Here is a 25,697-nt window from a genome sequence, read left to right on the forward strand (position 1 = left end):
AAATGTATTTTAAACGCCGAAATAGAGAGTAATCTATAGCCGATTCGGCATCACACTTTGTATTTAATTTCATATGGGTTACATCCTTTAGGACCTAAAGGGTTAGGCCATATTGACACATTACCTCAACTTCCAATAAACTGATGTTTGTACGTGTGAACGGAAAATTTAAGCATCCAAGTCGGGCTACTACGTCACACTTACTAATATTCCCAGATCGTGACGTCATGGTGGAAGAATTACATCACCAGCTGGACAGCGTTGCTAAGCAACATAGAGAGGAAGCGATGAAGTTGGAAAAGAAGATGAAAAAAAGAGAAGAAGAGCTCTCGGAGGAGATTGTTGAGCATGAGAGACAAATTGATGAACTAAAAGATGTTATTAAGGTGTGGAATTTTGTTCTGTCTTTATTGTTCTTGTTTGTGTTCATTTATGCGTGTGTACGTATGCGCATACCTTTGTTTTTGTTTTTTTGACATATATTTTTTTAATTGTATTTGGTACTAATTTCTGCTGGTCACATTCAAATTTGTGATTTAAAACTGCGGTTTACATTTTTATTCTAGATGAAGCAAGCAAATTTACAGCGAAAGACTGACGGCCTTGAAGAATGCGAAGGTGAAATTGATAAACTTCAAAAAGAACTTCAACGAAAACAGAAAACAATTGAAAAATTGCAGTGGGAGATTGAAGCGCTGCAGGTAATAACAACAACTTTCCGGCTGCACATTTAAATTCTATGGGTTAACCTAGAAACCCAGTACATATATTAGGGTGGGGAAGACGGAAAACCTTTAGTACATAATATCCAAATATCCTGAGTATGCATTAAACAATTAACAACGGTCTATGGAAGTTGTGAAGATACGTTTGTTTAACTCCTTGATTGTTTTTTGTTTGCTACCAAATGGGACGAGAAAATAAAATGAAAATGTGTCCCATCTTCCCCAACCTCTGCCATACATACTGGAGATTAGGATAACTACTAATATTTTGTGCATAAGTTTGTGTGGATTTACATTTTACATTGTAGCTTATTTGTTATAGAGAGAAAATCAGTCACTGAAAGAAAGAATTGAAAAACTAAAAGCAGCTCTTAAAGATACTGGAGATCCAAGTCTGTTGGAACTAACTTTGTCCCCGATCAATTCTTTCCGGTCGAGCTTTACAGCGCCACCAACCGACCGTCCATCATCACGCGCGTCCATCATTTCTCCGCGCACGCCAGCGGCTGTTAAAGTTGAAGTGGGTAGCAGAAGCGTGGACTCTCTCAATGCGAGCAAATTGAACACAGAAGAAACGGAGAACAGAAAACCTCGCCAGAGGTCGGAGAGTTACCAAGGGGACGGACAACCCACAAGTGCTTTACGTGAAGGTATCAATGAGGCGCGCCAAACTGTCAGAGACATTGGAGTGGAGTTAGACACTCCAAGAACATCGCGTGGAAAATTAAGTCCGGATGCTCGATCTCGATTCTCTTCCCCTTTTACGTCTCCGACCAGAGAGCTGAAAAGAGAGGACGCAAGTCCAAGGAAGGCAGAAAGTTCGCCGAAACTTCGAAGAGAATCTGATGTTGATTCAGTGTCATCCTCTTCTGAGAGTTCGACTGAAAAAGTAGAATCTGACGGCATAGGAGAACAGAGGAAAAGCGGGAACATCAGTCTTGTGACATTGCCATCTGAAAACGTTACAATGGCTGGCAATGTACACACAGACACAGACGGCCATGAATCAGCAGTAGATGTAATTCCTGATGGGTCTAAAACCGTCCAAGATGATACGAAAACTCTTCTTCCGGAATCGAGCATTCAGATCCCTATCTTTGAAGACCGATCTGTTACATCTTATGCGAGTGGAAGAGGAAGACACGCTTCTTCGAGCTCCGAAAGATCCGTGATCAATGACGAGCCCGCTACCTCACATAAAAAGAGCAAAAGCTTCCTAACTTCTGAAAATGAATCCACGTCCTCTTCCTCTGTTTCAAATAACTCGTTAGAAAAAAATGATTCCGAGGTTGAAATAAAGACTCCTTCAAAACAAGGGAAAAAGAAACAAATTTCAGACCCTGAAGCGCTTGAAGTAAAACCTATCAAAGTCGAAAGTACTGTGGTTCAATCTTCTAACAACCTGACAGACGCAAGCACTGTGTCTGCAGGTTCCTTACTCCCAGATGACCGTCCTACCCTTATCCAGGAAGTGACGAAAGCAAGAGAGGAAGCTAGAAAGTGGTTCCACGAAGTTACACAGTCTGATCGCGACAAGAGACAACTTGACCGCCGGCTGGGCGCGCTAGAGAGCGAAATATCGCGACTTAAAACGGTCGAGGACAAGTAAGTTATATCATAACACCTTTCGTCATTTAATATTTCGATTTATACAGTTACGAAACCATGTTACGCGACCGGAAGTTCAATGACGTAATAGCTCGTGACGTAGAGGCGATGCGAGAAGAAGCGGAAGCGGCAAACAGGAAAGCGGAAGAAGCAAAGGAGAAGAACGCGATCCTTAGGGCCCATCTTCTGGACAAACAGCTTGACGAACAAAAAGAAGCAAAGAAAAACGAGAACAAAGAGGTGACGGTATATAGCCATCGTGTGTGGTGCAATTAAATTTAAGAAGTTGGGATTTTGAGTAATGTTTAAATACAACAGTTATTTCCGTTCCGTACAAGTTAAACCTATTAGTTCAAAGTAAAGAAATTATAAATTGAGAGTCATGGGTTGGTGGGTTAAAATACTATACGTGTTAAGGTTCAGTTGCTACATTGTCAACTCTCGTTCTGTTGATTTGAAATGCAAAAGCGAACTGTATGAATGTAATTTCATTTGCCATTAAAGTATGTAGCGGATATCCTGTAATGAGTCAACCTAATTAAAACCCAGTTTCTCTATCGTGGCTTGCCGTATAATGTCATCCATACAGAACAGAATGTCACAATCTAAATTAATACTTCATAAACTTATCTTATTTATGAAGCAGCCCAAAACGTCCACGCCGCTGCCTCTCAGTGAAGTGCAGGAAGTCACGTCGCCGAATTATCAAAAATCACCAATGCGTAGCGGAATGACGTCACCACAAAGTCGTATGACGTCACCAAAGCTTAGCCCCATACCCTCAGCCAAGCAGCTGGAGGAAATAAAAGACGGTTTCGAATACATCGCTAGTAATGTAAGCATTAGTTTATTATTCATGTTTTAGAAACTTACTAATTTCTAACATCAACGTTTATTTTCAACTAACTTGTAAGTGTATTATGTTTACCAAGACTAATTTTGCAAGCCATTCTGTAACATTTTTAATGTCTTGTTTTTCATTAACCAATTTCGGTGATGGTGGTGGCTAGACTACTGGTGTGCCAAGGTAAATATCAACATATTCATTACCCTTTTATGGTGCTTAGGGTATTGTCAACTACACCTAATTACTTGACTCGTCGTCTGTATCTTACTCAAGCTACAGGCGGCGAGTTTTTCATTTACATTCCACAAAAATGCTGCTGTTCTTGCACCTAGCCTTGATTGCCTTCTTAAGGGCCACATCAAAGGCGCTTCTTATTAACATTCCTGTTATGTGAACTATACTAACCAACTTTCCCTAACAAGACTTGCTTCTGCGTTCTAGTTTGCCAGTCTTACGTTAAAGAAACATGGTGCGGAACTTGCTCTTGCCCCGGAAAAGGTAATCACCGTTAACGCGACATTTTCACAGACTAGCCGGCGGATTTTGTTATATTTTAACTACAAAGATGTCTGCCCTTTATTTTTCACAACACATTTACCGCTGTTATGTCGGGTATTTATTGGAATATTATTCAAAAAAGTGACATGTTGTTTTTTATGCCTGATAATGCGTAACACCTGGTCCGTGTCTTTCAGCAAGTTGTTTATAAGATTCATCAAGCATAATACGACTTACACCGGCTTGAACTTGTCAGCTGTCGCGAGATGTATGAAACAAAACACCCCTGTTATATAGCGACTGTCGTTTTCCGGCCACGAAAATATAAAGCTATATAGTTACATTCATTCACTCATAGTCACCTGGTGTTTGTGTAAATTGAAATTATATAGTAAACGCTATTAGCTAACCATGGACATAAACTAATACCATACTAGCTTCAAATTGCGTGCCAATCTTTCATTAACCAAAACAGTTATCTTAGCGAATATTTTACAAGTAATTCAAAGTTACCGAAGCTTAACCACAGATATGTGGTCAAACGATGCGTTTTACTTTGAAAGATTACCCTAAAAAAGAGTTGTATTCTGTCACAAGAAATGTCATTGCAAATACCGGATACCCATTTTCATAAACATCATGTAAAATCTTTGAACCGTTTTATTTGGAACGAGTCCAATACTTGAGCTCTGTGTTCGTAATTAACCGATCGCCTCATTACCTTTTTCCCTTTAGGCGAAAGTCTCTCACTTGAAACGAAAATGCCTGGAGAGAGACCAAATTCTCGCTAAACTGGTTCTAAGACTTAAAAAGAAAAGGGCAGATACTTCCCTTGGCGTCAACGATGACGATTCAACTACGTCATCAGTCGGCTTCGAGAGCATTCTCTCCAAAGCGGACCGCCTGCTAAGAAGTAACGACGTTACTAACGACTTTTCAGACACTGGGAGACACATTGACGTCGAAAGCGCGGAAAATATTGAGAACAAATGTACGTTGTGGTTACGTATACCCTCACTAGAGATTTATCACAGCCGTAAACATCACTTTGTTTTTGCAGCTTATTCTGATGTTTCACGTACCTCACCGCTGATCAAAGCATTGACAGAAAAATCGCCGCTTTCCCAACCCCGTTCCCCAAGTCATCGCATATACGTTGCAAAACACGACTTTGCGCCCGCTAACAAGCCGCCATCACCCGCCTACAACGAGAGTCTTCCTATCACACACTCTCTTCTTCCAGACCTACCGTTGCTCGCGGGAGACACTGTGGTGGCAATTGGTAATCCAGATGAAAGAGAAAGTGGCAAAGTATGTGCTAATTCGAGTTTAACTGAATTGCATACGATTTTGGCATTAAGCGTTTTAACTAAATTTTTTGACCACATTTTTTGCCTGGTATATTGTGCGCTTTTCTAACTTTAATTACTGACGTGAGTGATAAACTATAGTTTGCCATCTAGGTTAGTGGAACTGATTACACGAGGTGATTTTAATTTAGCTATTTTATCACATTAATGGTTATTTTCATTTCAGTTTTACCAGTTAGCTGAGGTTCGGGGTAAAATAGGCTTCGTTCCTTTGGCGCATCTTGTAGCAGCGGAACAGGTGGAAGGAATGCAAGCTTTTGTGTTGGAAAAGGGGAAGAACAAACGAAAAAAGGTTCGACTGTGGAATGATTGTATTTTTGAATCTTTTATGTTAGTTGATTCAGTCAGGTATTTAGATTCTATTTCTATTTTTCAGAGCGCCTCTTCAAGCCCGGAGAAGATAGTCGACCTTTATAAAAAGTTAGAACAAGCTCATCTGATCGTAGCGGACAAGATTGAAAGGTAACGTCATTATTATACGTCACGAGTGACATCATCATAACGTCGCGTACGTTATTTCTAGATCGTCGAAAAAGTCAAAGAAGCCTTTTTTCAAAAATAACAACGTGATGACGTCACCTGCCCGACGAACCAGCTCACTGACGTCATCATCAATTCATGAAAGCGAAAGTGACTTGTCGATTTCGATTCAAGATTATTTACCTAGTAAGAACAAACGTGAAAAATCAACACGTCATCGTGATGACGTGTCCGATCCCAGTTACGTAACTTCAGAAAGTAGTTACGTCAGCAAAGCGAGCACGAAACGGTCACAGAGACAACGAAATCAATCAAACAATAAAACACAAGCGACCAGACCCAGTAGGGACCGTAAAAGAGAACCCCGTTCTAATGAATGCTCCTCGTATGTAAGACCAGGCACTCCGACCTCTGCGAAGACCTCTTTAGAGAAGAGCCGATCCTCTTCCCTGCCTCCGAGATCATCATCCAAACATCACTCAATCCGATCCGACGTTTCTACTCCTGCTCAGTTTATCAGCGGAAAACCTCCTTTGGTTCGTGATGACATCAGCGCATCTTTGTCTCATAGCGATTTCCGCACAAGCCAGCGTTCGATGACGTCACCGATGCTTACGTCACCGCAGCCTCCCACGTTTCTGGTGATCGAGAAGACGATGGGAAACAAGAGCATGATAATATGCTGGACGCCGCCTGTGCTTGACTTGGTGGGTTAAAACCTAACTAGCCAAATTCTGTCTTATATATACTTTTTTTTTTTCATTGACGAATTGTCGGTTACAATTTTCGGCTTTGCACTTACTAGATACCCAGTACGGCAGCACCTTTAGCTTTATTTTTGTTTATGGCGGATCTACTTTTATGACTTCTTATTCATCACAATATGATTTCAGATTTCAAGAAGCAACGACGTTCCAGTTATTGGTTACGAAATATCGGTGGACAGAGTCCGTAAAATTCAGATTTCAGGAGCTTATACCAATAAAGTAAGAAAGATTTTTTTTTTCATCTGAACAGTTGTAATAAAGCGCGTCAATTAGAAACTATTTTGATGTACGCGAGATGTCTGTAAACGATAACTAAAAACTTTTGCTTATTTTTTGCTATTGTTTTAAACACAGGCCTTTAAAACATTTTACTTTGAGTTGGTTTATATCATCCGTTTGCGAAATATTTTAACAGCGTTGTTTAGTTTAAGTCATATTTTCACCATGTGTGCAATGTATGGGTTGATATCTTCAGCTCCTTGTTTCAGGCTATTCTTGGGGATTTAAATCTTTCCAAAACGTTCACCATTGAGGTACGTACAGTTAGTTCCGTGGGTACACGTTCGAAACCTTCTGAGGTTCTTTATACCCCAAACCAATCCCCACGAACGCCCGTGACGTCACCCAACCTTATGACGTCACACGACCCCATGACATCACAAAATACTTCGCCAAAGGAAAGATTTACAACGTCTACGCCTAACGTAAGTCATATTTGTTCAATTTGCAATAAATTGTTTTTGCTAGTTTATATATGGCTTTAAATATGTCCATTTTCCCTGCTTTCTGTATTGGGCATTAGAGTAGTTTTGACACTGTTGGTTAAACACTCTCTGGGCAATATTCTCATTAAGATGATTAACGTTTTTTTTTGCCACTTTTTTAAAAGCATTTCGGTTACAGCGCCCACGCAATTTTGTAATACTGGTTCCCCGACCCGATCCAAATTTCCCATAAACAAAGAACCAGACGTTGTGGTTTTAACTTATGACTTGTCTTGACGTATACGATGATACATACAGGTTACGCCACGGAATTCGCATACCGAAGGCCAAGACCGTACGCGCCGAGCTACTGCGTTGTATGATTACGATCCCGCTGTTGACAGCCCGTACAAAAGCCACCATGAAGAGCTACGCATGCAGCAAGGAGAAAATGTAATTGTGGTAAACCCTTCCAAAGCTGACGGTTTCTGTGACGTTCAGGTAAGCACGTAAATGGCATGACCCATAGTGCGTTAAGCCAATATTTCTCCTTTAGGTGTTTACGTGAAATAGTTTGCATACATATCTCATCAATAAAGCGGTAATGCATATCTTTTCCAGGAACTGCTACCCGCAGTTTTGCAATTTGTGGTTATTATTTTACTTTAAAGCGATTTTTACCGCAAAAAGTTTAAACTTAACTTATGACCCGTGTTTAATGCAGCGTGCAGGGACGTTGCAAACGTGAAAGATAGGTAAATATACATCTGCACATAAGATGCAATGGCGCATGCAATACCATAAACAAGACGCGTTTGTCTAAACTGCATGTAACGCATATATTTTAATGCGTGCATAAAACATATACATGTTTAGTCACGTATTCATTTAGTGATGTAATTTGAAGTATAGAAATGTGAGGTAAGATGGAACACATTTAGCAAATGTTACCAAATGTCCTGGTGGTGTTTTAACAACGGTCTATGAGAGTCTTATAATTCTTTGAATGTTTTTTGTTTTCAACCAAACGGGGCGTGATATAGAATGAAAATGCCTCCTTTTCCCACCTACTATATATAAAAAATAATATATTCCAACTTTGGAATAAGGCACTCTATTGTTAAGTATTTTACATACATTCTCTTAAATATTTTTCGAAATACCCAAATTTTTCAATTGCAGCCTGCTACCGAATAACGGCGTTATGAACTATATACCCTACCTTTATTTCAACGTAAGCAGTATTTTGGTGGTAGCGATTTGTTCTCTGGTGACAATTTGAGTTTTGTGTGTTTGCAGTGGGTGGCACTTTGCAGTTCTATGTGTTTTCCGAGTTGTTTGCATATATAGATGACCCATTACAGACATTACTCCATTCCATCAGTGCAGTGTTGCTATTTTGGAATGTATCTGTGAAAAATATATCCTTTATCGAAATGGTCAAGCAAAATTATTTTAACAGAAATTTCCTTTTTCGCATTTTTTTTAAAACAAATTTCTACTTTTTATATATTTTTAACTTTTGCCATTTTGCTTTACTAATGGAGGTTTTAACGTTGTTTGTTGTCTGGACTGCTTGCCAAATTAAGTTTCCGAATGTTTGTTTGGTGTACGTTTTCCCATAGAACACCCATTTCGTGTTCGTGAGCGGTAAACCTATTCGGTGTTTCACTTTCGTTGTGACCTTGGCGCATGCCCGGACGATAACTGTAAGGATTAGTCTCCCACCCCGACCTTGTAATCGCATAAAACCTGTTTTAAAGGTGAAGACCAGGCCAATGCTATTTACCCTCGCGGTGTTGAATGCTTGGGCAAACAAAGGATTTCCATTTTCAAAGTTGAAACCATTGAAGCTCATTTTAAACTTGTTTTATTAGATTGGCTCTAAAAGAGGTCGAGTACCTGTAGCTTTTTTATTGAGCGATGACGACATTTCGATCGATTCTATCAGTACTACGTCATCATCACGTCACAGAGGGAAGTACAGATCGAGAGAGTATGACGTCACAGCCCCACGCTACATACCTGCTACGTACAGTCTCCATTAGGATCACTTTATTTGCTCAGGAAATCGTATATTTTGCCGGTTCTAAACTAAATGAAGCCACCCTATATAAACCAAGGTTCTTTAACATTTTTAAGACATGCCAATTTAAAAATATAAACAAAACCTGGTGTGTTCTACTTTTTCAGAATTAACTGAAACACCTAGTACTTGTCGTTAAATGGCCAAATATGAAAAGCCAACAATTTTCTATCCTTAAGTTTTTTACCCCAGACATTATAGGGTGCGCATCCAACAACAGTATTAAACTGTACATCATTTTATTTTTTCACAACCTAAATTTATTTTCACTGTAGAAACTTTCTTTTTGTAAACTGAAATTTTTCGTTTTTTTTTTTAAATATTGTGAAAAAATATTTATTTTTTCGTTTAAATGGCAAGCACATCATATGCACTTTTATATTTCTGTAACACGAATATAATAGCTTTTATTTCATTAAGTTTTATTAAAGTTATTATATAAATATATATCATACTATAACTCAAATAGAATGCGCTAATATAAAGTTTTTGTTAAATTTATTGCTCCTTAAAAATGAAACATATAAAGTGAAAAGGGCGTTGTTAAAAGCAGTTTGGTCACAAACAAAAAATATTCATAGCAAAAATGAAATAAACAGAAAACACCGTACAAAAAGCGAAAAGGGAAATAGAAAAGTTGATTTCAATTTAAAATTGCGCAATTTTGTGAAGTAAAACACAGCTGTATTCGAAGCGTATTAACACCCCTAAGTCAGTGCATTGAATACTGCGCAAGTAAAACCTAGATTTTATATTTGTTCATATATTTAAGCTATTTTCGTTCGTCGGCTTCTTCGTAATTTTTCGTTTTACACGGGAAAAAATGCGGCAAAAAAATCCTGGAGTTTTCGAATGCTTGTGTGTGGTAAGTATCAGAGATATAACGCCGAATACAGCAGATACAAGTAATCCTCCAACCATCAACATATTGTAATTGACCCTATATAAAAAAAGTGTGTCATTGTACAGAAATTTCTATAATACGAAAGTAAATTATATAGTAGGGTGGGGTAGAATGGTTGATGTTTTTTCTCAGAAAGAGCGTTTTTAGTTCTTAAACATACGGTTTGGAGATATGGGATATTATATAATAGGGCGAGGGCAATGGGACACCTTTTCATCCCATTTTTTAGTCTTAATGTAAACAAAGAACATTCAAAGAACCGGTGCTAAAGGTGTCCCATCTTTTCCCACCCTACTGTATATGCTCTTGCTAACGATATCTATTTTATTACCCAACACTTCATTAACTACAAAAAAACAACAACTCCTTGTCTCCATTAATCAACCACAAGTAATTACTCTTGGCTTTATCTCTTGTCTTTTAGAACGTTTACATAAAGATACAAAAGGAAAAACTGCCAGCGGTTTAAACATCCCACACGCGAATCCCGCCATAAAGAAAATTTATCCAATAATCGTTCGGCCTTTTCAGGTAGACCATGTATTATATTAACACTAACAAAGGGATTCACACTGGTAAACATTATCTAAGCGCATTATCCAGATGATTGAACAATATACTTAGCTTATTGTTCTGTAGTTTGAACATCTTTATACATTTCCTTTTAAAAGGGTATGAGTAACGAACTAACCTTAATCCGCAATAACCGAAAACTTTTTAAGTACTAAAGTTTCGAGGCGCCGCGTAACAAAATACGCGATCTGTTCTATATCTATATACATTTTGTTGTTGGGTTTTTTAATTATTACGTTTACCACCAAACGGAACAACGAAATAATGAAAACCAGTCCGATTTACCCCACCTACTATACCTTTAGTTGATACCAAACTCACCTAAAAGGTATAATGTCATATTCCAAACAGTGCCGGTTTTCCGAACAACCATCGCTCCACCTTAAACAAGTACCATCGATCACCATGCCAGTTATTATGGGCGCAGGAATAAGACCTGAGGAAATCGTTGTTAAATTATATGCCAAACTTAAATTGCCAACTGCAATATTTTCAGTTTTAAGACTCTACAGTTATTTTAGCCGGCTTTTCTGAAGGGGGCAACTTTAATAAATAGCAAATAAATAATGTTGACATTTTACAATAAATTAGTCGCCGTTATATTTAATTGCTACGGTTTCCTTTTAAAACTGCTGGTAAAATAACGCTACAGTTTCAATAAACCTAAAGGAACGTGTGGCTTACAAATAACTTTACATAGTTTAATTAAAAAATGGCATTTCTATTTAAAAACCACAACACAACACACACAACACAATTTCGATTGTTGTTACTTACCCAAGGCCCGAATGCCCAAGAACATTACAGCTACTCCAGTGGTTTTGTCTTCTTTATCCACACACCTAAATAATATGTGTGTATGTCAGTATATATAATTCGGTTCATATAGTAGGTTGGGGAAGATATGACACATTTTTATTCTATTTTATTTATTTTTCGTCCCATTTGGTAGTAAACTTTCAACAACTGTTATAGACCGTTGTTAATTGTTAAAAACACGATCAGGATATCTTGATATTATGTGCTAAAGGTGTCCTATCTTCCCCCACCCTATCTATACACATATATGGTAAGCGTACGCTTTCCATGAGCAGACACACAAAGTTTTATACACTGAACATTTTTACCGCTGAGGTTAAAACACAGTCTTGACCCTAAACCCTTAGATTTAAATTACGTGTTAAATGATATACCCAAAGCGCGTGCAGAGTCGTAATAACTCAAATAAAGAGGTATTGGACATTTTCTCTTTCAAGTTTGTCGGCGGTAACTTAACAACTTATCATATTTTAATAACCCATACCTTCGAGACGCCATTTTAAGGAGTATTTTGTACACAGTCGTAATTTCGCAATTTCGGGGTCATTTTCTCCTCTATATGTATTCAGTTTTATCGCATTTTTGTGGCAAAGAACATTCAAGCGTAAAGAATATCTCTTTTTCAGACTGAAAAGCTTGGTTGGCGTAATTTTTCAAAGCCAAATGTTTTGACAACTAACGTTTCTTGCAGTACAAAAAATACCATAATTTTTACCATAATTTATTCTACATGAAGTGACGTTTACATTAATAAATAATATTCGCTGCAATCTTTTCAAATGCAAAGAATATACAGATTCATGAACCCTGCTTTTATTAACCTATTATTTTTATTGTACGTTTATTTTTCTAAGTTGTACTAATAGATTTGACTTAATCTGTTATTCAAATGCATAGACGTGTGCTCTTGGAAAAACTATTCATCTCTTTAAAATGTATTCTGTTAAAATTTATAATAATCACTATAATTCAGACAATCAGACAGCGCCTGTAATAAGAAATCGTAACGCTCTGAATCTCTACCGGGGTGATACAAATTATCCATTTCGCTTTCACAAAAATAAACATCTTGCCTACGAAGGTGGTATTCGGATTTTTGGGGTCAAGGGCTCCCCCTTGGATTCTCAAGACAGCCGAGAGATTACACCAGCATTATCCGTTTACGGCTGTCCAGTTTTGAGTAATAGGATTAGAAGTAACGGCTACAACGTTTGCTAAGTAATCCAATCTCGCTTACTAAGCTATTTACCTCAAAAGAACTGTGTATATCGGGGTGACTAGAGTGGATAGGAGCAAGGTCATGGTGGCCATCAAAGCAACAAAGATCTTGGCTTTGAAATCACAGTCACATTTTATCGATTCCAATTCAATTATTTCAGAAGTCACATTAAATCCTGGGGGTGTGTCGCCACAACCCTAAATAATACAAATTTAATTAGTTGGAACATTTGCGAACTACCAAAATTTAATTTCCAGCTAAAGTTTAGAAACATATTTGATTTTAAACTTAACAGTTGGTCTATTAGATTTTGACGAACAAAACAACATGGGAAAATGTAATTTTACAGAAAAACGTTATTTCCGGGTCGTTTTCTAGGCAAGAGTTTAAAAATATTTTCAAAAAGAAATATTTAAAAACTGCATAACCGTAACTCCGTGACTCTTAAAGAGCGTTCGAAGTTGTTTAAATATATTCGGGAAATATGGGATTAAGGTGCTATCGGTGTCCCACATTACCCCACACAACAGTATACTATCTCTATACAACGATATGTAATATATATAAATGCATGAAATTACCTCAAAGGAGCAGCCCATGAAAAAGTTGGGAAGAAATAAAAGCGGAGAAAAAGTTCCAATCGCCACAATGTACCGCAGTAAGGCCTTTTCTCCCCACCTCGTTTTCTTGGTCAATAAACCACCAGAAAACAGACCGATGGTCATGACAGCAGGAATCGCAACACCTGTGGTAACATATAGTAGGTAAGGGTAACTTAGTCCGTGTTTTTATTCAATTTTATCGTCCTATTTGGTGGTAAACAAAAAATATTTACATAAATATAAAACCGTATCCTTAAGACTCTGAAAGAGCGTTGTTAATTGATAAAACACGATTAGGAAATAAGTCCCAAGTGTGGAACAGGCATTGAAATATAATATGCTATAGGGCAATTTAGCGTGATCAATATGCGCGTAAGTTAAAACCAAATCTTATAAAATTTGATCAGCATATGTTTCTAACATTGATCCTAGGTATTGCTCATCATCGATGAAATTAAAGCTATGAAGCAGAAGTGTAAAAACGCACAAAGCGCTCCAGGGTTAGGTTTGTACTTGGACGTTTTGTGTCGAAGTGTAAATAACGCTTGGTCAGTTAACCTTAACTGCTTGCATGATTGCGTAACACGCTGTATGCACGTCAGTTAACGTGGTCGGAAATTTCGAAGCAATCTGTCTTCCTCGCAAGCATTTCTGCCTATTTGTTTTTGACAAAGGGGTTTCCAGTGCGTTCAATTTAAGGCGCTCAACAAGGTGATTGAATGAGTCAAAAGTCTGCGTTAAATCAGCAAGCGGAAAGACAACGTTTCGCAATCATTCTCGTACTTGGGTGAATTACTTTATACAGTTTAGCGTGTCGTGATTTGAATTAACAAGTATTGTGTTTGAAATCATATAGGGCATATAACTAAGTCAATATATTTTACAACATATTATAAAATTTGCCGCTTTCATTTTGTAGCGAAAATAATTAACGCCTAAAAATGCCACGTCCCAAGCTCGTTAAAACACAATAATAAAAAATATGTAGTCAGATAAATAAAGGCAGTCCAGACTTATTTTCGAAAGTTCAATATTGTTTGGTCGATTTCTTAGCGGCTCACTTGGTATGAAGAACGTAGTTTATTTCCGACGAACGTCACTTAGTTTTTTCACACTAGATGAGCCGTTGAAAGATTATTTACATTATTTCTGGTAGCAGAAGTAACAGATTTTTGTTTGACCGAGTTAGATAAAACGCAGCTGTTGACATGAGACATACATGTGTGCCGGAAACAGTTTAAAACACTATTTTTCAAGAAAAAACGCACGTATTAGGCAATGTTTCAAGGGGATTGTAACGCCAATTTCTTTGAATTAAACAAGCGTATCATATCATAACTTTATGCGTGTCAGAACTGACTCCATCGAATGCGGTTACAAATACCATATTCGTATGGAAAAGCTACAGGACAAAGCGCTAAGCGTCGGTCGTGACAGCACGCTTTTGGACCAACATAAAATATACTATACTTACCGAACATAAGATTCGCTTCTGAAGCGGTTCGTTTGTATGAAATTTCAAGGTATTTAGGCAAGAAAGCAGATACTGATCCGACAACGAACATGAGTCCAGAATAACTGAGAATCACCAGAACATACAACGGGTTTGTGACAAGACGACATATTGTCTGGATAAAATCTGTAAACAACATTTTCTGATAAGGGAAGTATAGTGTTATAAACAGTTAACAATCCTCTATAAAAATCCTGACGGTACGATTTTATAATTCTTTGAATGTTCTTTGTATACTACCTAAATGGGACGTAAAAAGAGTATAAAAACATATCCCATCTTACCCCACCCCTACTACACTTTTCGGGAATTTGAAACATACATAAAATCAAGCACATACCTTCATACATGGTTAACTCAGGTTTGGACTCTTTGTTTTCGAGTTCAGATTCCGGGACTTTCCCCTCTACGTCACCGATTAGTAACGGTATTTGAGAAATATTCGCATCGTCGCAAGTTTTGTCGATTTTATCCGGTTGCGTAACAGTTGAGTCACCAGCAACGAATGTTACCAACTAAAAAGAGTTTGTATTAACAATTATATCGCTGGCATTCAAATGGTAATAACCACATGATTTGTAGGTACAAACGTATCATGTTACCATAAATTGGCTTTAATAGTTAAAGCGACGTAGTACAACCGACATATTGGAAATACAAAAAATAATCACAAACGCAAAGATAAGCATTTTTTGTCATTTTTTTGTAAAAAAATATTTAGTTTTCCGTAGCTACAATAAAAATAACATGTTTTTTACCTCCGTGTCATTGCTATCCTTTTGGGGCGTTTCCTTAGAGTTTTTTTGCTTCTTGTCTTCCTGCTTATTCATGGACTTCGGGAAGAAGAAGATTGGAATCGAAGTAAAGATGACAAAGATTCCGATGATCAGAAACCCGAGCCACCAAGCTCCGACCCACCTTTTTTCGTCGTCTTTTGAAACCGGGTAATTTTCTGGCAAAAAAATGACAAAAAAATGTTTAGAAAACAGAAAAATGTTTGTGCAAATGAAATATTAAACAGATGTTAAAAACTATGCATTTTTTTATAGAAATGTGACCAACCATAAATTTCTGCAAGAATATTTACCTGGTCTGACTTTTTCAAAATCCACATATACGTTTGAAGTCCATGACCCCATTAAATAACCACTTCCGGATCCAAAGTTTTGTAAAACAAACAAAGTACCTGAGAACACCAACAATTATCTCTTTGAAAACACTGCACGAGTTCTCAAGTTACTTGGCTCCCAACCATGGTGTTGAAATTTAAATACTGTTTGTTGACCTGCTGTAATTAAGTCTAGTATTGCGGCGCGGCATTTATTTACCGCATTTTTCCGAGGCTACTATTTTCTGAATTGGCTTAAATTTTCTCACTAATGAATTTACAACAAAACGCGGAATTCCAGGCGTTTACCAGAATGCTGCGGATATTTTCTGTTATTTTCACGACTGGAACAGATTTTTTGCACCACTTGCTAAGGTGCTTGCTTACGAATCCACAATAATATTTAGTACTAAGGGGTAAGATGGGATACCTAAAACCCGTATTTCTAAATAGTGTTTTGAACATTAACACGATCTCTTTTACGTTCTTTTAAAGTCGCGGGGCTACGATTATAATTTGTAAATATTCTTTGTTTACCACCAAATAAGACGAGAAAAGATCATGCTATATCTTACCCAACCCTACTATATACAATATAAATAGTGGTTCAGATGCATTTATACCGCTATATGTATGCCACTGGTATAAGAAAGACTTACCAAGATATAACGGCGAGTTATAAGTTGACGCATAATCATCGATGTATGAAGAACCAAGTGGTATGTGAACTGTAGCTCCAATGCCCTGTATTAAGTAACAACACGCATGAATAGATATAACAATTCTGTTTTAAACACCCATGCCTTTACATAGCTAGTATTCTGAAATTGCCAACACAGTACACGCCAACTAGCTGAAGACTGGCGCTAATAATGCACGTGTTAGCAGACCAGTATAAAGCAATCAACGACAAAAGCGTACGTTTGGTAGTGTAGGCACTGAAATCTACATACCAGGCATATAAAGCGCGTTTTTAGTTATGCTGCGAAGTGGGCAACAAAAATACTGCGCCTAAATTAATGTTGAAGTATTTTCTAAAGCGTAAGTAGAATTGTGGGGTATAACATAATATCCCATATTACCTGATCCTGATTTTAACAATTAACAACGCTCTTTTAGAGACGTGGGGATATGCTTATATAGTTATGTAAATATTCTTTGTTTACTACTAAATGGGGCGAGAAAGAGAATGAAAACAAGTACCATCTTACCCCAACCTACTATATACTGGCATACTGTTTTGAAAATTGCAGTGTCCGGACAAAAGACCATTATATATACATTGGGGTATTGACATATACGCGGTATTGATTTACTGTAAACGTTCGAAGAGAGGATTTAACGTTGGGATATGCAAATATTAATTTATATAGCGTGTGTTTTGGTCCGTTGCACATGAAGGCGACAGTCTGGAGCAATGTCATTTAGTCTCGACAAAAAACAATTCCGAAATAATTTTGCTTAAATATCTTTAGTGGATAATGTACCATAAAAGACGTTTAACTATATTGTTAATGTTTTTCGCGCCATTAATACACATTTTCGAAGCAACCAACCAAGAAAGCTCAAAGGCAAACATCGCAAATCAACAGAGTTGTAACATTTCACTTCCCAATATGGTTACGCATTTAAAAAAAAATAGTAAAAAATATTTTTTTTGATGAAAAATTTTTGATGTGCGAATAATTTTTTTTTGCACGAAATATAAATACGTTGATGTCAAAATAAAGCATTGACAATCATATTGCAAAAAGCTAGAAATTTTAGGCGAGTTTTTATATTGTGGAAAGTTTTAGATTATAATTCATACCATACAGTCATTAGATTTTTGTACGCAGGTGGTCCGCTGACTGTTTATGTGCCAAACGTGACGTCTCCTCGTTTCGGCGATTAGTGTGCGCATAACCTCTGATTTCCGGGATTTATTAAGAATCTCGTGGATTGCATTATAAGACAGTCACAGTTAAATTATAAGAGAGTGGGGGAAGTTGGGACACCTTTTTGTAGCAACCAAAGAAATTATAAAACTGTATCTTCACGACTTCCACAGACTGTTGTTATTAGTTTAAAACACGATCCGAATAGTACTATTCATTAATGTCGAAAATGTTAATTTGTTATACGTGTGTCCTGTTTCAAACAACTTGTGCCCGTTTATAAGTTTACCATATTTGTAACTTTGTGGTTATTTGTTTTTTTCTGTATGGCTAAAAAGTTAAAACAATCCATAAGTGATCATCGGGCTAAAATATATGTCAGCTTATACGCCTTAATGTTCTTTAGAAGTTAGCTTAGTACAATACCCTAGCGTGTATAAACTGTACCTCAAGTATTTGTCCCAAAACAAGTATGATGAACAGATAGGGATACTCGCTGGAGGATTCGGTGCAGTCAGCTGTGTCGACATTAGCAGTCGTGTTTCTGAAACAAACAATATTAAAATAAAATTAAATTGCATTTTTCGGTAAAAAAACTTTTTTCAAATATTTCTGGTTGTTTTACTGTAAGACCAAATTTGAAAAACTACTCATTTTAATTAGTTCACACGGAAATTGAAAACTGCCTATCGCTTTTTAATAAAACTAAATTTCCTACATTACACCATACGGGTATTTATACAATAAATATACGCAGTACGAGCGTGTCAAGTATAAGCTTGAACGGCTAAATATTTCCTTATAAAGAAGTTTCTGTTTGCTGCAATATTGTCTGCCAACGCAGTTTAATTAAGTAGCACACGGGAGTAAATTGGTGACAAGAAAAGTTAAAAATATGAAAACTGCAGTTTTTGACTAGACATCAGTATAAACCACATGACAAATATATAGCAGTAACTCGTATATCCGATAACATTGTTATTTATTTACGCAGCGGCTTTCACGCTATTACAATCCTTGTTGTTTCAGAGATTAACACATACTTAGAAAAGTGTAAATTATTAAAGGATATTGTTTATTTGTAAAGATCTGGCGCTACGAAAATGTAACAGACAAAATTCAAGTCCAACCAATTGTATAATATATATATTTCGCCTAAATGGTAATGTCAGCAAAACATTGTATATCTGTAACGTTAATTACAGTATAAACTGCTATAAACCTAAAATAATATACTGCTGGATTAAAAACGTATTTGCTTAGCTGAGCCAAACTGCGCTTTGTTCGCTTGCCTAATCACGTAAGGGTGCTGTCTCGCAATTCCAGTAAATTGGCTCAACATAACAGTGTATTACATAACACGGTAACCAATAAACACTTGAGAGAAATACGCCGCCGGCTCGTTTGTAAATCGTTCCAAGAAAAAACTCGAATAATTGACTGAACTAATTCCAATGACTAGTCTTTATCCATTCATCTTAGATTCGTTCTGACTAAAAACTCGTGCCTTTAATCTTAAGGTTTCCTAAGCGAGAGGGCTTTACGCGTGCCAACATTTTGGTTATGGCGTATTTAACAGTTAACTAATTTAACATCATAAATGCAAGTTTTTAAATACACACTGTCATCTTCTAAAAACTACACGGTCCTACTCATAGCACCAGTATTTCAGACCCTGCTAAATGTGACTAGTACGGCTCTGTACTTCAGAACAAAACAACTGAAAAAGAGCAAAATTTTACACTCACGTTGCAGAAGGCTCGTAGACGCCGTGTATAAAATGAGGCACGGCGTTGATAAGTCCACCCGCGGCAATAATCAGTGAACCAACTGCGATAAAACGTGGGCGACTGTACTTGCTGCTGAGTTTGCTTACCTAAAAGAGAAATACATTACGTTACTAAATATCATAGCCAATAATCACAAAAAATGAAAATATAAAAAGAATTTAACTTAAAAAAGTATTACAAAAAAAAAGAAAAATCATAAAATATGGTATACCTTTGAGTATAGGTAAAAAATTATAGCTAAAATGCGTATATAGTGTGAAACCTCAACGCATGCCACCGCAGATTAAATCGTTTATCTGTTGGTACCAAATACAAAGTCAACGCGCCTGCAGGCAAGTTCAGGTTTAGGCGTTAACTATGTGACAATGGGATTAATATTTTCCAATTTCCAAAATTTTAGGTTACCGCATGTTTTACTAAAGACTCATTACGAAAATGATCATTAAATTAAAAGTCCCGAGCGCTGGGCATTCGAATTTGAGCACATAATGTGCATGTGGTTTTTATACATTACACTAAGATTTGTAAATAGCGTAAAATTGGCTTAAATAAACGAAAATAAGAATTTTATCAGCTTAAACTAGTAATATAGTAAGTTGCAAAATCGATCAATTATAAAACGCATACTCACCGCGACCACAAATAATAAGTTTCCAATGTTAAAAGCCCCCGCAATAAACCCCGCTAAAGAACTTGCGATACCAAAACGTTTCTCAATTGAAGTCAGAACGCTTTTATTGTAAGTAGCAAGCGCAGATTGTCCGCATAAAGCAATGCCAACAAATGCTACGAACGCTTGAATGGATAGCAACTTCTTGCGTATCAACCCTCGTTTCGAGCAGTCTTGATTTTCCTGACCGTTTTCAACAGTCGCAGTACATGATAATATATCTGTTCTATTCGATTCTGACATCTTTACAACAATAACTATATATTTCTGCGAATAAACAAAGACATTACTTATATAAAGAACACATGCTTTTATTACCCCGTTCCGAAAACACCGTTCCGATATTATAGCCACAGTCTAGTCTGCCTCGTGTTTTGTCAGCGAACCACCTTTCTCTTTCGGGTACGAGTTGTCTAGGCGAGTTACTTCTGGTACTGTCTCTCCTGGGAGTTTGGTTTATACACCTGCCAAACCGTTTTACGCTAAGGACATCCATGGCTAAATAGAGAGTTTCCGAGAAAATTCGGCGCGTGCGTTTTTTGTAAATCGCGGTTGCATTTTTAAGAACATTGGTTTGACAATGTAAACTTTCTTATGTCGTCCATGAAGCGCAACCGAGTTCAAAAATCTTCCTTTTGTTTCCTTTGTTTTAAAACGGGCCGCCAATTTTTTGTAAAGAATTACCACCTTACGCGTGTAACCTACGCAATTTCGAGCGTAAACGGAAATTGAGTTTGTGAAATGCAGTTCGAAGTGCGTGTTCGTACCCCTTTTTTGGCGTCGACTCAAAGATCTGTTTGAACCACACACCTGCGGTATTGACTTCTGTCTTTACGGGTCAACTAACCTAATTCAGTGCAAACTCTTTCCCGGATCAAGTCGTTTCTTTATTGTTTGTCAAACTGTCCTAGATCAATTTTGCACTGGGTTTTGCTTTCCCTTTCTTGATAAACATGTTGACTTGATCGAGCAGACTTGGCGCCGCGAATTCTTTTGCAATGCATATTACGCTTGAACGGCCACGGACAATGTGTTCAAACACAAAAAGGCGAGTTTTTCAACGTCATAAAATAAAGCGACAAAAAGGAATACCTAAATGTTTTGTTCAAAGTCTATTTTCTCAAGCTGTTTAAACAAGGATTTTAGGATTTAATGAATTGATATAGGTTATGTTACACACACTATTAGCAGAGCTTATATACTGTATTCGATATGATTCTGAATTTTAATTATGTGTCAGCGGAAAGGTATAACGGAAATAGCTGACAAGATTCTGTAAAGTGCGTACTTTATCACAAATAATCGAATGCAACGTGATAATGGACTTTCAAAATACAGATGAATGTGATACGCATACAAAAATAAACAAAACACAAATCATAGCAAACCTAAAACCAGCACAATATTAAAACGTAACTCGATTACTGAACAAAAAAACGAAAACATTCGTGCCCGTAAAACGCAAAATATAATACGTGTATCATCTAACATAGCGATTGAAAGTTTTGGGCCGGCCTGCTAAACGCAGTATTACAACAGCACTAAATACTCCTGGTCAGAAATTTTCGTGAAACGTTCTTTTCAATACTTAGTAGGCTGGTTTGCCGCTGGCCCTTTGTCATGAACATTAGAGCACTTTTGACTTAAAACTAAAAAAAGTTTCTAATTTCGTTCCGAAACTCTAAATTAATGCACTGAAACAAAATTTTGACAAAAAAAAGGTTTCCGAATTTTGAAATGAATTTATCATAGGTTAAGCAAGGTGAACCAACCGCGGTGCTATGTATGCATAGACAGTTATTGAGACAAACAGAAAAAAATTGACCCGAAAGCGTTGGGAAAAAATATTAACCTCGTGTATATTGGAGCCGAGTGAAACTACTGTGAGAATTGGCCAGCTTTGTGAGAATTGATCTTTGGCCCAAAAACTTTTAATCTGATATCAGTATAAATTTAACGTCCGTCAAGGCCGTGGGTTTGTGTTGGGTATATACTGTTTATGCCTTGAAACCACGTTCAATCTATTACAGTCACGACATTTATAGCTAGAAAATTTTGCGTGTGCGAACCACGGCTATAAATGCCTTAACTCTATTTTGAACTAAAACGGCTAACTGGTTTATATCGCATTGTTATGTTGGTGTAGCTTACACAAGCGCAAGAAACACATGGTTAAATCCCATACACGGTAATGTATATTACACTGTGCAGAATTTTAAAGCGCTGATAAAATCTAACCGCTACATCAGCTGGCTAAAACTGCGTTTTAAAAGCTTAGCGAAGCAATCTTCGGCAAACAAAACTGTACCCTGCAAAGAGACGGACTGTCTCAGCTTACTGCAGGCTTGGTATGCAGCATAAGAAAAGGGGTTGTGACATCTGTTTTTGCAGAAAAAGGAATGTTTGCATTTCCGAAACAGATTTGTACGCGTCAATGTCTTGCACTGAGAACAAAGGTATACCATTGCTGCGTTGCTGATTTGAACAGAGAGCCAAAAACTTACAAAAAAAACACCAGAACAAAAACGCATATCCGCATTTAACCTCGTTTAACCATAATTGATGGTTACGATTCGTGCAAACGGATAAGTGCGGTTCCGTCTAAGTGCGTAGTGGTGATGTAAAATGACAATGTATTATATTAAAGCTTCATATATTTCAAAATTAATCCTAAAAAATAAGTCTCCTCGAAAACCGCTAAATTAAGATGGAATTTGACAGAATGCATAAAAAGGCGGATTTCGTGACCCCGCCCGTTTACATAAAGCTAAATAAAACAGCGCGCAAGCCTAAATAGGTTTGCCTCATATACATATTACTATGTTTGTTTAGAAATAGTATGTTAAAACGCACCTTCAGATTTAATAAAATATAACGATAACTCATAACATTTCGCCTTTTTTGGCAAGATCTTATATTTAACTGCAAATTATATACAAATAAATTGCTGAGGGTTATTTACAGACACAAAACGCTACGCCCGATTTTACCAACGTTTTAGCCGGAAGCGAAATATGAATATTAATTATTTGCTTTTAGCATAATCGTTTTTACCACACCTTTGCATAAATATAAACTCAACAAACAGATTTAAAACCAGCTTTTTCTAGGTAAAGTGACGTAAACGTTATATTTGTCTGCGTAACAGCAGGGTGGGGTAAGTTGGGACAGTTTTCTTGCTTCGTGTTTTTGCTGCTTTTTGTTGCCCTATTTAAATGTATGATCAATAAGTGCATTTATATCGTAATGTTTCTGTGGTGTATTTACCGTTCTTTGTAAAACAAAAGTGTAACAAAGGCCCTTGATTTTTAATTAGTTGGATTAACCATGTGGATAACTTTATAAATATTAGATATTGATCATATTCTAATTCAGTATATTTAAAAGAAAAAAAACACTTTTTTTTCTCAGCCATAAAAGATTGTACTCGATGCTCTCTGCTGCTACAATTATAGGTGAAATGTGTTCGAAGGTATCCGAAAGTCACTTAACGGCAATTGTTCCAACCCAGTGGGTTGTCTATATTGCCAGACGTATATAAATAATGAAAAGACAATCTAAGTATCAATACAAACTATCTTTTGGTTTTCTGTTTTTCTTAATCTAAAGTCTCTAAAAGAGCGTCATTACCGACGACGTAGCGGCAGCCCTCTGTTCTGTGTTTGCTGTGTAAAATAAGACGTTCTATTCACAATGTAGGTTGGTCAATCACAACACAACATGTATTATTTTACAGAGCAACGGAAATTCCCTTGGACAGCGCTTTATATAGAAACATTCAAGATGCGTGGTCAGTATAGCAACGGTAAAAGATATCAGAGGTTTATTATGCAGTTCTCAAAGCACAGTATTTAGTTTAAGACAGAAAGTTTACCAAAATATAGTTAAGCTGAAACGGTGTTGATATAATTCCATTTTAGAAGACATTTTCTTATTTTGGGTGTTTTTTTTTGTAAAATAACACAGGGAAATCAGTGTATAGCCAGAACACAAAAGTTAAATAACTTTTTTCGTATTTAACTGCTTACACTGGTTTATTTTTGAATTAACAACGTGTTTTAGAAATGAATAATGCAAATCGTTTGGGGCTGAATGAATCTGTAGAAAACATAAATCCAACATTAACATTTATTAACAAGCTATTACGACCCTTGTAGACTAACATAATACCCCTTCTTGGTATTTGGAAAGGAATAAAAAGACAGAAAGACGTAAATTTTAAAAGAGGAATATGTGATGTGGGTTATGTTTTATCGCTTTACCGTCACCTGCTGGAAAGAGTTGCTGCATTACCCTACCACAAGGTAGAGCTCAAGATATAGATAAATTGCAAAGTTTTAAAGGTCGAGCTTTGGAGTGAAAATTGTTTATAGCTATAAGTGTGCGCAACAAAACAAGCTCAATCTTTAATGCACTCGTCATCAAACAATGTAAAATATCTGGTACTTCTGCTACCAGGCATAGTGTGAATAATTTAAAAGTCTTGCCGGATAGCAAACGGAACGTCGGAATACACTACGTTGTTTTTTCACACCATTTCTAACAATGTAAAGAAGATAAAAAAAACACAATAAAAACGTGTTCCATTTCACCCCACCCTACCATATACTATACATGTAACCCTATATATATTTCTAATTCTGTGTTATTTACATAGGTTTGTTCACTGGATCGGAGGGAACCTGGAGTTATGGGGGACCAATGGTAAAGTTCATTACAAAACTTACTTACAGTTTCATCAATAAAGTTTTGATGGGCTATGTTGACTAATTAAAAATGACATTTTAGCCTATTCTACCATTTATGTTCACAATGTGGTGAAATTACTTGGATCTAAATGTAAATTATATTTATCCTTGCGTGGTGGGGCAACGACATTCGTTACTACACGGGTGTTCTGTTTCATACACCCCATATGCCCGCTTACAAGTCACCACATAAGTAACTTTGTGAGTGATTATTTTTTTGAATTTTTATGTTATCTTTTTTTTGTAGGACCTAGTACTTGGGCAAACACGTACACTGTTAGAAATTTTTACTGTGAAAGTCACTGGCAGCACTTTTTACGTGTGGCACGTTAAAAAATTACGTGTATTTTCAAAGTAAAAAAAAACTGTAAAAGTAACTGTAAAATTTACGTTTTTCCGTAGAAAATACGTCTAAAATCACCGTAAATTTCGCCGTAAACATCAACCAAAACTGAAAGTCTACGTGTATATTTACAGTAAAATTAACAGTGAGTCACGTAAAAACTACGGGAGTCACTGTTAATTTTACTGTAAAAATCGCTGTTAAATTTGCAAAGTACTGTTAATAATACAGTATAATTTTCGTTAAACCGCACTCAAAATCGAAAATTTACTCATATATTCACAGTAGATCTGAAAATTTACGCGCAGTTTTACAGTAGATTTTACTGAAAAACAGTACTTTTTACGTGACTACGCGTAATTTTTACGTCACTCACTGTAAAATTTACCCTTAAACTACCTGTTAATTTTGCTAAATACTGGCAGGTTCACAGTAATTTTACTGGA

General features: G+C 36.7%; 2 protein-coding genes across 3 annotated transcripts in view; one reads left to right on the plus strand and one right to left on the minus strand.

Annotated features, from left to right (window-relative positions):
- Positions 1-9,578, plus strand: part of LOC104266398 — an 11,065-nt gene extending 1,487 nt beyond the window's left edge. Inside the window, exons 4-18 of the mRNA XM_026837640.1 lie at positions 217-386; positions 567-701; positions 1,048-2,330; positions 2,381-2,573; positions 2,977-3,168; positions 3,622-3,678; positions 4,414-4,669; positions 4,739-4,989; positions 5,215-5,340; positions 5,425-5,510; positions 5,572-6,235; positions 6,422-6,514; positions 6,784-6,999; positions 7,318-7,500; positions 8,877-9,578. Of these exons, the coding sequence (XP_026693441.1) occupies positions 217-386; positions 567-701; positions 1,048-2,330; positions 2,381-2,573; positions 2,977-3,168; positions 3,622-3,678; positions 4,414-4,669; positions 4,739-4,989; positions 5,215-5,340; positions 5,425-5,510; positions 5,572-6,235; positions 6,422-6,514; positions 6,784-6,999; positions 7,318-7,500; positions 8,877-9,047 (4,076 nt within the window). The 3' untranslated portion in view covers positions 9,048-9,578. The remainder of the gene's footprint in view (positions 1-216; positions 387-566; positions 702-1,047; positions 2,331-2,380; positions 2,574-2,976; positions 3,169-3,621; positions 3,679-4,413; positions 4,670-4,738; positions 4,990-5,214; positions 5,341-5,424; positions 5,511-5,571; positions 6,236-6,421; positions 6,515-6,783; positions 7,000-7,317; positions 7,501-8,876) is intronic.
- On the minus strand, positions 9,570-20,442 carry LOC100181383 (solute carrier organic anion transporter family member 2A1). 2 transcript variants are annotated; one of them, XM_002129342.4, is made up of 13 exons: positions 20,122-20,442; positions 19,449-19,576; positions 18,148-18,244; positions 16,483-16,567; positions 15,803-15,901; positions 15,474-15,667; positions 15,056-15,230; positions 14,677-14,841; positions 13,182-13,345; positions 12,631-12,797; positions 11,340-11,404; positions 10,884-10,998; positions 9,570-10,025 (listed from the first exon to the last, which is right to left on the minus strand). In XM_002129342.4, the coding sequence occupies exons 1-13, from the start codon at positions 20,401-20,403 to the stop codon at positions 9,845-9,847; spliced, it is 1,917 nt and encodes a 638-aa protein (XP_002129378.1). In that variant the 5' UTR covers positions 20,404-20,442; the 3' UTR covers positions 9,570-9,844. The 2 variants fall into 2 exon arrangements, with proteins under 2 accessions (XP_002129378.1, XP_026693446.1); XM_026837645.1 differs by lacking the exons at positions 19,449-19,576; positions 20,122-20,442 and adding an exon at positions 18,993-19,345 and having other exon boundaries at positions 9,577-10,025.
- Between the last annotated feature and the right edge of the window lie 5,255 nt (positions 20,443-25,697).

This window comes from Ciona intestinalis, chromosome 14 (genome assembly GCF_000224145.3).
Source record: "Ciona intestinalis chromosome 14, KH, whole genome shotgun sequence".
NCBI classification, from domain to species: Eukaryota; Metazoa; Chordata; class Ascidiacea; order Phlebobranchia; family Cionidae; genus Ciona; species Ciona intestinalis.